We start from the raw sequence: 16,429 nt of genomic DNA, 5'->3' as shown, positions 1-16,429 counted from the left end.
GTTGATGGACACCTGGGTTGTTTCTGTCTTTTGGCAATAGTGAATAATGCTGCTTTGAACATTTGGTGTGCAGATGTCTATACATATCGTTGCTCTCAGGTCTTCTGGGTATATACCCAATAGTGGTATTGCAGGGTCATGTGACAAGTCTTTATTCAACTTCTTTAGAAACTGCCAAACAGTTCTCCACAGTGGTTGTACCATACTGCATTCCCACCACCAGTGAATAAGTGTTCCTATCTCTCCACATCCTCTCCAGCACTTGTAGTTCTCTGTCTTTTTAATAGTGGCCATTCTGATAGGTGTGAAATGATATCTCATTGTAGTTTTGATTTACATTTCCCTAATCATTAGTGATGTTGAGCATTTTTTCATGTATTTTTTTGCCATTTGTATTTCTTCTTTGGAGAAATGTCTATTCAAGTCTTTTGCCTATTTTTAAAAATTGGGTCACTTGTCTTCTTATAGTTGAGTTGTTACATCTCTTTATATATTTTGGATATTAAACCCTTATTGGATATGTGATTTCCAAATATTTTTCCCATTTATTTGGTTGCCTTTTCACCCTTTTGACAAAGTCCTGTGAGGTGCAAAAGTGATTAATTTTCAGAAAGTCCCATTTATCTATTTTTTCTTTTGTTGCATGTGCTTTGTGTATAAGGTCCAAGAAACCACCATCTACCACAAGGTCTTGAAGATGTTTCCCTACATTTTCTTCTAGTAGTTTTATGGTCCTGGCTTTTATATTTAGGTCTTTGATACATTTTGAGTTGATTCTTGTATACGGAGTGAGATAGGGGTCCTCCTTCATTCTTCTGGTTATAGATACCCAGTTGTCTCAGCACCATTTGTTGAAGAGACTGTTTTGTCCCATTAACATTAACTTGGTAGGTTTGTCAAAAAACAGTTGACTGTATAGATGAGGGTTTATTTCTGGATTCTCAGCTCCGTTCCACCAATCAATGTGTCTATCTTTATGCCAGTACCATGCTGTTTTGACTACTGAAGCTTTGTAATATGTTTCAAAGTCAGGCAGTGAAATTCCTCCAATTTCACTCTTCTTTTTTAGAATGCTTTTTGCTCTTCAGGTGCACTTTCCCTTCGATTGAATTTGGTAATTGTCTTTTCTAATTCTGTAAAGTAAGCTATTGATTTTGATTGATATTGCACTAAATCAATAAATCAGTTTGGCTAAGATTGACATCTTCATGATATTTATTCTTCCAATCCATGAACATGGAATGTCTTTCCATTTATTTAAGTCTTTTAAATTTCTTTTAGCATTGTTTTTGTAGTTTTCTGCATATAAGTCCTGTACTTCTTTGGTTAAATTAATTCCCAGGTGTTTGAGTTTTTTTGTTGCTTTTTTAAATAGAATTTCCCCCCTGATTTCCTCCTTAGGTTGTTTAGTGCTAGTGTACAAAAAACATTACTGATTTTTGAATGATGATCTTGTATCCTGCCATTTTTCTGAACTTATTAGCTCAAGTACCTTTGTCACGTGGATACTTAAGAATTTTCTAAATATAGGGTATGTCACCTGCAAATAGTGAGAATTTTACTTCCTCTTTTCCTGTTTGGATGCCTTAATTTTTTTTTTCTTGTCTAATTGCTCCAGCTAGAACTTATAGTACAATGTTCAATTACAGTGGTGACAGTGGGCATCCTTGTCTTGTTCCTCATCTTAGAGGGAAAGCTTTCAACCTTTCCCCATTGAGTATGATGGCTTTGGGTTTTTCATATGGGCCTTTTATCATATTGAGAAATTTTCCTTCTATTCCTATCTTTTGAAGAGTTTTTATCAAAAAAAGGATGTTGGATTTTGCCAAATGCCTTTTCTGCATTGATTGAGATGATCATGTTGTGTTTTCCTTCAATTTGTTAATGTGGTGTATTACGTTGATTGATTTTCTTAACATTGAACCAGGCTTGCATACCAGGCATAAATCCCACTTGGTCTTGATGTATAAGTCTTTTGATATGCTGCTGGATTCGATTTGCAAGTATTTTGTTGAGAATGTTTGCATTTATGTTCATTAGAGAGATTGGTCTGTAATTATCTTTTCTTGTAGTGTCTTTATCTGGCTTTTGTATTAGGGTGATGTTGGCTTCATAAAATGTGATGGGTAATTTTCCCTCCTATTCAATTTTTTGGAAGAGTTTAAACAGGATTGGTGTTAATTCTTTTCAAAATGTTTGATAGAATTATAGAATTCACCTGTGAAGCCATGTGGTCTTCAGTTTTCTTTGCTGGGATATTTTTTATGGCAGATTCTTTCTCTTAAATGTGATTGGTTTGTTAAATTCTTGTATTTTAGCATCAGTGTAGGTTGTTTGTGTATTTCTAGGAATTTGTCCATTTCATGTAGGTTGTCTAGTTTGTCATATAGTTTCTCATAATATCTTCTTACATTCCTTTTTATTTCTGTGGGGTCAGTTGTAACTTCCCCCTTTCATTTCTGGTTGTATTTATTTGCACCTTCTTTTTTTTTTTTTTTCCTTTGTTAGTCTAGGTAGGGGTTTGTCAATTTTATTGCTCTCAGAGAACCAGCTTTTGGTTTTGTTGATTTTCTCTATTGTTTTTTTGTTCTCAATTTCATTAATTTCTGCTCAACCTTTATTATATCTTTCCTTCTGCTTGCTTTGGGATTGGTTTGCTCTTCTTTTTGTAGTTTCTCTAGTTGTTCAGTTAAGTCTTTGAGTTTAGCTCTTTGTTCTTTTTTAATATAGGCATTTAGGGCTGTAAATTACCCTCTCAAGACTGACTTTGCTGAATCCCATAAATTTTGATAAGTTGTGTCCTTCTTTTCATTTGTCTCCATTTATTTACTGATTCTGTAATATTTTCTTTGACCCACTGATTATTTAGGAGTGTGTTGTTTAACCTCTGCACATTTGCAAATTTACTTTTTTCCTGTCTATTATTGATTCCGGTTTCATTCCATTATGATCTGAGAAGGTGCTTTGTATAATTTCAATCTTTTTATATTTCTTGAGAGCTGCATTGTAACCTAACATTTGGTCTATACTGGAGAAAGATCCATGGGAACTTGAGAAGAATGAATAACCCATTGAGTTTAGATTCAGCATTCTGTGTATGTCTCTTAGGTCTAACTTGTTTATCATATTGTTCAAGTTCTGTTTCCTTGTTGCTCTTCTGTCTAGTTGTTCTATCTAATGATGTGAGTGGGTTGTTGAAGTCTTCAGTGATTTTTATAGAGATGTCTATTTCTCCCTTCAGTTTTCCCAGAGTTTGTCTCATGTATTTTGGGGCACCCTGGTTAGGTGCATAGGTATTTATGACTGTGTATCTTACTGGTGGGTTGTCCCTTTTATTAATGGCCTTCTGTATCTCATAACTTTTTTGCATTTAAGGTATGTTTTGTCCAATATTAGTGTAGCTACGCCTACTCTTTTTTGGTTACTATTTGCATGGAGTATCTTTTTCCCACCTTTTCTTTTCAGCCGGTTTGTATCCCTGGGTCGAAGGTGAGTTTCTTGTAAGCAGCCTATGGATGGGCTTATGTATTTTTATCCATTCTGTCAGTCTGTATCTTTTGATTGGGGAGGTTAATTCATTCACATTCAATGATATTACTGTAAATGCATTATTTACTTCTACCATTATGTTCTTTTTTTTTTTTAAGATTTTTTTTCTCTCCCCTTCCCTCTCCCCACCCCCACCCTGGTTGTCTGCTCTCTGTGTCCATTTGCTGTGTGTTCTTCTGTGACCACTTCTATCCTTATCAGTGGCACTGGGAATCTGTGTTTCTTTTTGTTGTGTCATCTTGCTGTGTCAGCTCTCCGTGTGTGCGGCGCCATTCTTGGGCAGGCTGCACTTTCTTTTGCACTGGGCGGCTCTCCTAATGGGGTGCACTCCTTGTGCGTGGGGCTCCCCTATGCAGGGGACACCTCTGCGTGGCAGGGCACTCCTTGTGCGCATCAGCACTGCACATGGGCCAGCTGCACACAGGTCAAGGTGGCTCTGGATTTGAACTGCGGACCTCCCATGTGGTAGGCAGATGCCCTATCCATTGGGCCAAGTCCGCTTCCCTACCATTATATTCTTTGATTTTCTTATGTTGTATCATATTTTTGTCTTTTTATTCTTTTGATTATCCTTTCTGCTATTCTTTCTTCTATACTCTCCTCCAAGCCACTCTCTCCTGTCTTTTTCTTTCAGGTTCTAAGGCTGCCTTTAATATTTCCTGTAAAGGTGGATTCTTTTTTACAAACTCTCTTAGTTTCTGTTTGTGAATGTTTTATACTCACCTTCATATTTGAAGGACAGTTGTGCTGGATAAAGAATTCTCAGCTGGCAATTTTCTCTTTCTGTATCCTAATTGTATCATACCACTGTCTTCTTGCCTCCATGATTTCTGAAGAGAAATCTGCACTTACTGGACATCCCTTGTACGTGATGGTTTGCTTCTTCCTTGCTGCTCTGAGAATTTTCTCTTTATCTTTGACATTTGACATTCTGAGTAGTATGTATCTTGGAGTAGGTCTGTTTGGGTTCATTCTGATTGGGGTACAGTGTATTTCTTGGACATGCAAGTTCATTTCTTTCATGAGAGTTGGGAAATTTTCAGCTATTATTTCCTCAAATACTCTTTTTGTCCCCTTTCCCTTCTCTTCTCCTTCTGGAACTCCCATGACATGTTTGTTGTTGGGTTTTGTGTTGTCATTCAACTCTCTGAGCCCCTGTTCAATTTTTTCCATCTTTGTTCTTTTCTCCCTTCAATTTTAGCTGTTCTGTCTTTGGTATCAGTTAGTCTTTTCTCTGTCATTTTAAGTCTGCTGTTATATGCATCAAATGTGTTTTTGTTTTTAATTTATTTCTCCCCCCTCCCCCCCCCCAGTTGTCTGCTCTCTCTGTCCATTCACTGTGTGTTCTTCTGTGACCACTTCTATCCTTATCAGTGGCAGCAGGAATCTGTGTTTCTTTTTGTTGCATCTTCTTGTTGTGTCAGCTCTCCGTGTGTGCGGCGCCATTCTTGGGCAGGCTGCACTTTCTTTTGTGCTGGGCGGCTCTCCTTATGGGGCTCCTTGCGTATGGGGCTTCCCTATGCAGGGTCCCCTGTGTGGCACGGCACTCCTTGCGCGTATCAGCACTGCGCATGGCAAGCTCCACACAGGTCAAGGAGGCCCGGGGTTTGAACTGCGGACCTCCTATGTGGTAGGCAGATGCCCTATCCATTGGGCCAAGTCCGCTTCCCTCAGATGTGTTTTTGATCTCTTCTCTTTTGTCTTTCATTCCCTTGAGCTCTGTTACTTTTCAGGATTTCAAATTCTTCTTTGTGTTTGCTCAGTATCTTCTTGATGTCAATTATCTCTTTAGTCATATTGTCCTTCAAACTCTTAATTTCATTTTGGAAATTTGTGCACATCTCACTAATTAGTTGTCCCAAATCCCATGTCTCTTCTGGGGCTTTGATTTATTCCTTTTCTTATGCCATGTCTTCCATTTTCTTAGTATGACTCATTATTTTTTGCTGATGTCTAGGCATCTGATTAGGAAGGCAGTTTAGGCTGTTTCAGCCTATTCTCTAGCTGTTTTATTCTTTCTGGAAGATATCCTTTGTTTCTTTAGTCATATTTTCTGTAAATTCTTTGAATTTATTTAGGGGACTGTGTGATTTTCACTGATTGTCTTAAATCCTGTATCTTTTCAGGATATTAGGTTTGTTCCTTTGGCTGGGCCATCTCTTCCTGTTTCCTAATCTGCTTATAATTTTTTGCTGATGTCAAGGCATCTGAGTATGTTGGAGAATTTACTCTTATAGTCAGTTTCTCTCTCTTGCCTAGTGGTTTTGTGTCATGACTCATCTTTAATTTTTGGTTCAACTTAGTCTACGTCTTTAAACTTGCTCAGCCTAGATTATCAAAATGGGCCAGGAACTCATTTAATGGGGTGCAAATCCATTCCAAGGGGTCTGTGATGAGACTCTAAACAGCAGTTTTTATCCTTGCAGTTTCCCATCTGACCAGCAGATGGCACTTCATTGGTGAATCTTCCCATAAGTCTCTTTCAGCCTTCACTTGCCCATGGTTCTGGTTTGACCAGAGCTGAGATTCAAAGTGGGCTCTGCTGCCCAAACTCACAGAAGAGAAACCACTCTCCGCCTTCCACCTCACACTTCTTTTTCCCAGGGAAAAAGTTGGCTGCAGTGAGCCACGGGTTTTATCCAGTTTGTTAACCTTGAGGGTGGGCAGTGGGTGCCATTTTTGTCTGCAGAGGCTAGTAACTCATTGTTTACATTTCAGCTTCTTTGTCTCTCTGTACCTTGCCATGGTTGAGGATGCAACACTCTCCTGGTCTGCATATCTCCAAAGCAGCTCCCTCGGACAGCTTTTGCCATTCCTTCATTGTTTTTGTGAGACAGTTGAACTTTGTCTACCTACTCCAATTCTGTCACCCTGGAAGTCTCAAGTTTTCTTTTTCTCAAGTAAAAATTTTTAAAATTTTATTTTTAAAGGAGTTTTAGATTACAGAAAAGTTACATCGAATATATAGGGATTCCTATACATCCTACCCCCTCCCCCTCTCACATTTTCCTCTATTAATACCATCTTTCTTTAGTGTGGTACATTTGTTACAATTGAAAAACATATTGAAGCTTTGCAACTAACCATGGTCTATAGTTCACATTATGGTTTACATTTTGCACCACACCATTTTATAGGTTTTGACAAAATGGATAATGGTTTGTATCCATCATTGCAATGGCATATAAGACAATTCCAGTGTACCCCAAATGCCCCATGTTATACCCATTCTTCCCTCTCTCTCCTCTCAGAACCTCTGGTGATCACTATCTTTATAGCAGTGTTGCAATTTCAGTCTGCTTCCACTTGAGAGGGTGCTTAGATCCTGTGGGGTAGATGGATGGAACTGTCTTGCTTGCAGTTGTAAGACACTCTCTGTTTTTTGGTCTGGGCATTATCCATCATCTTCATTTTGTTAGTTGTCCTGGATGAGTCCAATGACCTTGAGAGTAGGTGTTGGTCGCAACTCTGCTGAGATACAGGGCTCAACTGACGTTTAAATAGACCAAAGGGAAACGGACTTTGGCCCAGTGGTTAGGGCGTCCGTCTACCATATGGGAGGTCCGCAGTTCAAACCCCGGGCCTCCTTGACCCGTGTGGAGCTTGCCATGCTCAGTGCTGATGCGCGCAAGGAGTGCCGTGCCACGCAAGGGTGTCCCCCGCGTGGGGGAGCCCCACGTGCAGAGTGCGCCCGTGAGGAAAGCCGCCCAGCGTGAAAAGAAAGTGCAGCCTGCCCAGGAATGGTGCCGCCCACACTTCCCGTGCCGCTGACGACAACAGAAGCGGACAAAGAAACAAGACGCAGCAAATAGACACCAAGAACAGACAACCAGGGGAGGGGGGGGAATTAAATAAATAAATAAATCTTTTTTAAAAATAAATAAATAAATAAATAGACCAAAGATTTAAGTCTCTGGGATATATATTTAACGAGTATAGTGCTAATTATAGGTTCAAATAAAAGAAGCAGAAGAGCCATGTGTAGGGAAATTATAAATGAATCTATCTCTGTTACATTGGGGAAGTAGGTTAACATATATTCCCAGGTAAGGCACACTGATGGGGTGCTGATTTCTTGCCTATAGTGTCCAAATGTCTCTAGAGCTGTCAGGAACATCCCTGCTTGAGACATTATTTACTCTGGCAGTTAGTGAGATCCACCTGACTGATGCATAAGCATAACTTCTGGAATGACCTCCTGACTCATTTTGAAATCTCTTAGCTATAAAAATTCTTTGTATTTAATATTTCCCCCTTTTGGTCAAGGTCTTTTCCCAAATGTGTCAATAGATGGCACTCAGTAGTAATCCCTTGGTGCCAGGGAGGCCCATCCCCAGGAGTTATGTCCCATACCAGGGGTAATGTGGGGGGAAGGCAGTAAGCTTATGTGCTTCCTTTGGCTAGAGAGAAGTCACATTTGAGTAACAAGATTTTCAGGGGGTAACTCTTAGGCAATATATATTACTAGGCTAAGTTTCAATTTTACAGGAATAGGGGTCATAAGTATAAGCATTAATATCAAGGGCCTGGTATATTAGTCTGTCTTCTTTCACTAAGCACTGCCTATGTACTCTAGAGATTCTTGTTACTCTATTAGAGAATGTAGGAGCACTCCCCAGGATCAAGTAAATTTTTATAGTGAGGATCATGGCTGAGAATTATATTCCCACCAAATCAATAGCTATTGCTTATTAATATTTTTACTTTTAATAACTTACATTTTAATAGAAACTAAAATAATCTGTTGTTTCATGTTTTGTTATTTTAATTAAAATGTGATTCTTTTATTTCTTTTGTTGAATACATACATTCTGTATCATATCTATACATGATAAAATAAAACATGGCCCAGTTCAGTTATTACATTGCTTTAAATGGCAGCTAGTCTAATTTTATTTTATGAATGACTGCAATGCATCTTTTCCTTCTTTATAACAGTTATTATGAGAAAGAGAATTCTGGGAAGTGGATGTGGATCAAGTGATAGGCTTCCGCCTACCATATGGGAGGACCCAGGTTCGATCCCTGGGGCCTACTGGTGATAAAGAAGAAGAGAAAGCATGCCTGTGCGGCAAGCCAGTGCTCACGTGGTGAGCCAGTGCCCATGTGGCAAGCCAGTGCCCGTGTGGCAAGCTAAATGCCCATGTGGTGAGCCAGTGCCCATGCAAGTGAGTCACGCAGGAAAATGATGATGCAACAAAAGAGAGATAAAGGGGAGAGTCAAGGTGAAGCACAGCAGAGACCAGGAACTGAGGTGGTGCAGCTAACAGGAAATCTCTCCCCACATCAGAGGTCCCCAGGATTAAATCCCAGTGAATCCTAGAAGAGAAAAAATGAGAAGACCGAAAAAAAAATAGAGAAATAGATACGGAAGATCACACAGCAAAAGGACACAGACAGCAAAAAGAGCAGGGCAGAGGGGAGGGGATGGGAGGAAAATAAATCTTTTTTTAAAAAAAGAAAGACAATTCTGAAATTAAATACAAAAAACTAAAAATCACTTAGTAATATGATGCTTCTGGCATGACAGTTTTAATTTTTTTTATCTTTTTATTTCAGGCTACGTGAACTTTTAGCCTCAGAAGAAAATGAGTACTTTACTGAAATGCAATTGAAAGAAGAAACAATTGAAGAGAAAAAAGATAGAATGAGAGAGAAAACCAAATTATTAAAAGAGAAGAAAGAAAAAGATAGACAGGATTTTGTGAAAGAAAAGTTAGACCAGCAATTCAGGTAATGGAGCCACACACACATATATACATCATCTGAAGTTGGTATATTATAAAAGATTTAGGAATGGTGGGGAGCAGATATACTCAGTGGCCAAGTACCTTCTTCCCTTGTACAAGGTCTTGGGTTCAATCCCTGGTACCTCCTAAAAAAAAAAAAAAAGATTTAGGAATGCTAATTTACAGTAAACCATAGCCTTTAGAGGATATACACAGTAGTTGTTACAGTAAGTCTTAATAATTATAGACATGCTATTGAATAATGCAGGTTACAGAGTTTGTCTGTTCTCTGGTGTTCTGTGCTTGCTTTTTAATTAGAATGAAACTATCAAGTGAGATTTTGTTATTGACTTAGGTATTAACCTCAACCTTACTGTTAGCAGGAAGTTCCTTTAAAGCCCCCATCTCATTAGAGTCTTTGGTACAGATTGGTTCTCCTTTCCTACTGCTGTGGTCCCCACCTGAACTAAATCTCTGCTTGGTTCCCTATTTTTTGTTGTTTGTTTCTTTATGTGGGATACTGATCCTTAGAGCCTGATAACCTAGACTTCTGGTTCACTTCCTGACCTAGGGCCACATTGAATAACAGCTCAAACCCCTCACCTTCACTGTGCTCAGTCCATCGGCCCTTTTCATCTTGATTTTTCCATCTTGGGATACCATGAGTTTAAGCTTTATTTCAGCCCTGCACCTACATAGAGAGATTTGTATGGCGCACCCCAGTCCTCAGAAAGGGTGGAGCCTTGCCCTGGGGATTGTGGAGAGTCTCGCTGCCACCACAGTGCTCAGAGAGGGGGAGCCTGTACCCTGGCATTTGTGGAGAGCTTGGCTGCCATCCCAGTGCCTAGAGAGGGTAGTGCTTTCACTCCAGGGTTTAAGGAAAGCATGGCCACTGGGCAAACACTTGGAAGGGGTGGAGCTTCTGCTTCCTCAGGCCTAGAGGACAAAACATCCTTCCATAGATGACTCTCAGACCTTGAAATCTAATGGATTACAAGCCCTACTGGGTTTTGGAATTCTTTGGGACCCATAACCCCTCTTTTCCTTCCAGTTTCTCCCTATGGGAATGGGAATGTTTATCCTATGCCTGTTCCTCCATTATATATTGGGAGCAGATAACTTATACTCTAAGTTCATAGGTCCACAGACAGAGAAACTGCCTCAGGGCAGACCACACCCATAACCTATTCTGATGAGCCTTTGTAGTAAGCGTTATTTCTGAAATGACTTAATGCCTTTGGGAAATTGTAATGGAATGAATGTATTTTACATGTAGAATTATTGGGGTCAGAGGATTGAGTGTGGTGGTTTGAAACTGTATGTACCGCCAGAAACACATGTACTTAAATTTAAGCCATTCCTGTGGGTGTGAACCCATTATGAGGTTACTTCAGTTAAGATTTGTCCCACCTCAGTCAGGATGGGGCTTAATCCTATAATTGGAGTCCTTACAAGTGGAATGAAATTAAGAGAGAGAGAGAGTGAAAAAGCCACAGGAAGTGAGACACTGAAACAAATGGAACCCTTAAGAGAAAAGGAAGACCAGGAGACACTGCCATGTGCCCTGCCATATGAGAGAGGGAGTCAAGGATCACTGGCAACCAGCCCCAGGTTCCTGGTCTTTAGGAAGAAAGCATTGCCTTGAAGATGTCTTGATTAGGACTTTCCTTTAGTCTAAAAAACCTAAACAAATAAATTCCCATTGTTTAAGCTGAATGATTGCAATGGTATTTGCTTGAACAACCTAGGAAACTAAAATACTGCCATTTTACTGAGTTTATTTATTAGCTCTATGAGATTTGTTGTGGATTTTTCAGGGTTTTCTGTATATATAGGATCATGTCATCTGCAAATAGGGAAAGTTTTACTTCTTTCCAATTTGGATGCCTTTGATTTCTTTTTCTTGCCTAATTTCTCTGGCAAGAACTTCCAATATAATGTTGAATAATAGTGGTGACAGAAGGTATCCTTGTCTTGTTCCTGATTTTAGAGGGAAAGCTTTATAAGTCTTATACCTTTTCTGTCTTTCAATTCCTCCATTAATGTCTATTTTCATATTTAAAAAAATTTTTATATTATACCATATTGAGACTGTTCTCATTTTTCGCTGGACATACTTTTCATTTATTTTCCTTATGGTTTCCATGGGGTTAAAATTTAACATCCTAAATATATAACAATCATATTTATTTGATACTAGCTTGACTTCAGGAATATACACATACACTATTCTTTTTTTTTTTTTTTAAAGATTTATTTATTTTATTTTTTTTTATTATTTAATTTCCCCCCCTCCCCTGGTTGTCTGTTCTTGGTGTCTGTCTATTTGCTGCGTCTTGTTTCTTTGTCCGCTTCTGTTGTCATCAGCGGCACGGGAAGTGTGGGCAGCGCCATTCTTCGGCAGGCTGCTCCCTCCTTCGCGCTGGGCGGCTCTCCTTACGGGGTGCACTCCTTGCACGTGGGGCTCCCCTACGCGGGGGACACCCCTGTGTGGCACGGCACTCCTTGCGCGCATCAGCACTGCGCATGGGCCAGCTCCACACGGGTCAAGAAGGCCCAGGGCTTGAACCGCGGGTCTCCCATGTGGTAGACAGACGCCCTAACCACTGGGCCAAAGTCTGTTTCCCTACACTATTCTTATACCCTTCTGCCCCCTGCCTATTTTGCTTTGTTACAAATTATATCTTTGTATATTGTATGTCCAAAATCATAGATTTATCATTACTTTTTATACAGTTGCACTATAGCATCTGTACAAATTAAGAAGTAGAGTTATGTAATAAAAAATACAATACAATTATACTGGTATTTGTAATGACTAGAATGATTACCTTTACCAAAGGTCTTTATTTCTTTATGCCACTTTGAAGCACTGTCTGATGTCCTTTCCTTTCAGTCTGAAGAACTCTTCTTTAGCATTGCCTTGTAGGGCAGGTCTAGTGGTGGTGATGATCTACCTCAGCTTTTGTTTTATGGGAATATCTTAATCTCGCCCTCATTTTTGAAATTAAGCCTTGCTGAATATAATATTCTTGGCTGGCAGTTGTTTTCTTTTAGCACTTTTAAGTATTTCAACCCACTTCCTTCTTGCCTTCATGGTTTCTAATGAAAAATCAACAATATAATTGGTACTTCCTTGTATATAATATGTTCCTTTTCTATTGTAGCATTTAGAACTCTCTCCTTGTCCTTTGTATTCAACAGTTTGGTCAATATGTGGCAAGGAATATTTATCTTCAAATTTATCCTCTTTGGTGTTCTCTGGGCTCCTTGGATGTGCATATTCATTTGCTATTTGCTACGTTTGGAAAGTTTTCTGTCATTATTTCCTTGAATATTCCTTCTGCCTCTTTCTCTCTTTTCCTTCTGGGGCTTCCATAATATGTATATTGGTACAATTGATAGTATCACAGAGGTTTCTTAGGCTATTTTCACTTTTTAAAAAAAAATTTTTTTATTTCTTTCTAAAAAAGATACATAGATCACACAAAATGTTACATTAAAAAATATAGTTGGTTCCCATATGCCCCACTCCCTACATCCCCCACTTTTCCACGTCAATAACTTCTTTCATTAATGTGGTACATGCATTGCATTTGATGACTGCATTTTGAAGCACTGCTACACCGCATGGATTATAGTTTAAATTGTAATTTACACTCTCTCCCTGTCTATTCAGTGGGTTATGGCAGGATATGTAAAGTATTTTCACTTTTTATAATTCTTTTGTCTTTCTGCTCCTCAGCCTGACTCATTTCAATTGTCATGTCTTCAGGTTTGCAGATTGTTTTTTCTGCCAGCTCCAATCTGTTCTTAAAACCCTCCTGGGAATTTTTATTTTAGTTATTGTGGTTTTCAACTTTAGTAGTTCTGTTGGTTCCTTTTTCAAAAAATTGTCTCTTTATTGTGATGATCATATTGTTAATTGTTTTCCTGTTATCCTTTAGTTCATCCTCTATATTTTCTTTCACGTCCTTTAGCATATTGAAGATCATTCTTTCAAAGTCATTGTCTTGTATGTCCACAGTCTGACCTTCTTCATTGGTGTTTTCTGGATTTTATCCTATTCCTTTGTATGGGCCATTCTTTCTGTGTGTGTGTGTTTTAAGGAGGTACTGGATATATATATATTTTTTTAAAGATTTATTTATTTATTTCTCTCCCCTCCCCCCCCAGTTGTCTGTTCTCTGTGTCTATTTGCTGCATCTTCTTTGTCCGCTTCTGTTGTTGTCAGCGGCACGGGAATCTGTATTTCTTTTTGTTGCGTCATCTTGTTGTGTCAGCTCTCTGTGTGTGCGGCACCATTCCTGGGCAGGCTGCACTTTCTTTTGCACTGGACGGCTCTCCTTACGGGGCACACTCCTTGTGCGTGGGGCTCCCCTACACAGGGGACACCCCTGCATGGCAGGGCACTCCTTGCGTGCATCAGCACTGCGCGTGGGCCAGCTCCACATGGGTCGAGGAGGCCCGGGGTTTGAACCGCGAACCTCCCATGTGGTAGGCGGACGCCCTAACCACTGGGCCAAGTCCGCGGCCGGTACTGGATATTGAACCCAGGACCTTGTATATGTGAAGCAGGTGCTCCACCACTGAGCTACACCTGCTCCACTTCTGTTTCTTTATTTATCTTATAATCTTGTGTTGCACACTGTACATTTTTAATATTTCAAAATGTTAGTGCTGGAATTTATTCTGCGAGATGTCTGCTTCTTGAGCTTATAACCAGCTGGTGACATGACATTTTCTTGAATGTCAGCCCTATCGTAAAGGTCTGCCCAAGGCAGATGAAAAATACAGGGTCCTCCCTGTCTTTTCTGGGCCTGTATCTCTTTTTGGGCTTGTGCTTGCTAGTGGGTTAGGAGTTCCCCAATTTTCAGGAGTTTGAGTGCCCCCTCTACTGCAATGGAAGCACATATTACTCCTCTCTTGGGTGTTCCACTGCCAAAAGCAGGTAAGCCTTTGCCCCTGGCCTCTCTTCCCTTCTCTTCTCTCTCTTCCCCTCCCTTTCCTCCCCTCCCCTTTGTTAGAATGTAAGATACGTGGTCCTACTAAAAGGATAAAGAAGATGGTGGTAAGCAGACCCAAAAAGGGAGCCAGCCACACCATACTGGACCACAAAAGTGAGAAAGGCCATGTGCCTTCAGAGACTGCACCCTCCCAATGTTGATGGAAAGCAGCATTCTTCCTTGAGTTCTTTTATGCTGTTGGTTAACTCTAGGGAGAGATTTTGGTAGACTCCTTGGTTTGGTATAAACTGCCAACCTCAGTTGCCACAGCAGTGGTTATGTTTAGGACAGCTAGGAGAGGTATGAAGAGAAGCACTGCCCTAGACATGAACTCACAAAGACAGAATAGGCAACAATTAGATAAGCATATGGCAAGCAAAATAAGACAGTACTTAAGAGAGCCATTCTTTTATCTTATAGGCGCATTCATTAATTACTTAGAAAATGCGTTGTTCACCAAGATTTTTGTAATGTTCAGTATCCTTCTGCATGTGGTCTAAGATAGAAAAGATATTATCTTATTCATCAGGCATATAGGTACAGTACTAATGCACTAATCAATGCATAAGTTCCTCTTTGAGTTGCAGTTAATAGATCTAAGCTCCAGGTATGCAGTATCATACATATTGTTTCTCCATGGGAGCAGGCCATAATGCCAATTGTGGTTATTTAAGTTCTACTCACAATACTCTGGTAACTATTGCTCTGCTTGGTATGTCTTTTACACAGCCAGCATGCTGCAGCACTGTTGATCCTGGAGGGAAACTCCAGTGTTTAGCAGCCTGCAGCACTATGAAACAGAGCCAGTTTGGAAGCACTGACCATTGTAAATATGGCCATATCAAGCCATCACTAGCTGCCACAGGAGTCTGCAACTGCAGTGTACTCTTCTTCCACTTCAGGAGCATGTCCAGATTTGGTAGATACTTTTATTGTTTTAGGGGTCATAGTCACCTACCAAGCCAATAACTCAAATGGAGAGGCACCACGAAGGCTATGGAAGGCCTGGTTTGAATGCACAAGAGAGTTTGAAAATACTGAAGTCTGTCTCTTTTAATTTTTATATACTTTCTAAATACTTCCAATTCAGTTTATAACATAGCAAATGAGCTTAGCTGTTTTTAGTACTTTACTTTTTGTTTCTATGCCTTTATCATGATTACATTAATTAACAAATCTTACTTTACTTTAGCAGTAGTACTTTCTCCATTATTTTATGTAAATGAAGATTCCTAATGGAATCAAGATTATCTTCTCTGGGAAACAGACTTGGCCCAGTGGTTAGGGCATCCGTCTACCACATGGGAGGTCCGCGGTTCAAACCCCGGGCCTCCTTGACCCGTGTGGGGCTGGCCCACGCGCAGTGCTGATGCACGCAAAGGTGTGCCCTGCCATGCAGGGGAGTCCCCTGCGTAGGGGAGCCCCATGCGCAAGGAGTGCGCCCCGTAAGGAGAGCCACCCAGCGCGAGAGAAAGTGCAGCCTGCTCAGGAATGGCGCCGCCCACACTTCCCATGCTGCTGACGACAACAGAAGCGGACAAAGAAACAAGACTCAGCAAGTAGACACAGAACAGACAACCAGGATGGGGGGGGGGCAAATAAATAAATAAATCTTTTTAAAAAAAAAAAGATTATCTTCTCTTACCACTACTTTAATATGCAGATTGAGGTGGCCTCTGACAGGTTTTTCTGTTATGAAGCTACTATTTCTTATCAATATCAGTCCAGGTTTCTATTTAATAATGGCCCTCTGGAATTAGCCATTGAAATATTTCAGTTTTGAAAATGCTTTTGCAAACTTCCTATAACCAACCATAACTATATAGACTAGTCACTTTACCTTTAACTTAGCTTGTTAAATTACAGTTAACAACCAATGAAATTTACCTTTATCCATTTAAGAGTCTTGTCTTACATTCCTCATTCTGTTCTATGAAAGCTAGTCATTTCACTTTAGGACAGGTCTATATTTCATTCTTTAACTTAATTTCATTAAAAACAAACTTACAATTTTCACCTTAAAGATTTAATTCATATAATGCTAATTTAATTAGTATCCTATAAACCTAGGGAGATTACATCCAAGTTAAATAAAATTAAAACCATTATTGTTTATGCAAGGAATGTTCTTTTTTCCTTCCTTCA

At 39.7% G+C, this 16,429-nt stretch overlaps 1 protein-coding gene across 4 annotated transcripts in view; it reads left to right on the top strand.

Moving 5' to 3' along the window:
• CFAP53 (cilia and flagella associated protein 53) overlaps positions 1-16,429 on the top strand; it is a 77,431-nt gene that overhangs the window by 7,387 nt on the left and 53,615 nt on the right. For 2 of the 4 annotated variants that reach the window (XM_004461369.5, XM_023589642.3), the window contains exon 3: positions 9,109-9,282. The exons of 1 other annotated variant lie outside the window; for it this stretch is intronic. In XM_004461369.5, the coding sequence (XP_004461426.1) occupies positions 9,109-9,282 (174 nt within the window). Of the gene's footprint in view, positions 1-8,489; positions 8,566-9,108; positions 9,283-16,429 lie in introns of those variants that run through there. One more of the 4 variants, XM_004461371.5, reaches the window with a different exon arrangement.

Source organism: Dasypus novemcinctus, chromosome 16 (assembly GCF_030445035.2).
Source record: "Dasypus novemcinctus isolate mDasNov1 chromosome 16, mDasNov1.1.hap2, whole genome shotgun sequence".
In the NCBI taxonomy this organism is placed as follows: Eukaryota; Metazoa; Chordata; class Mammalia; order Cingulata; family Dasypodidae; genus Dasypus; species Dasypus novemcinctus.
This window is presented reverse-complemented; position numbering and strand designations above follow the sequence as displayed.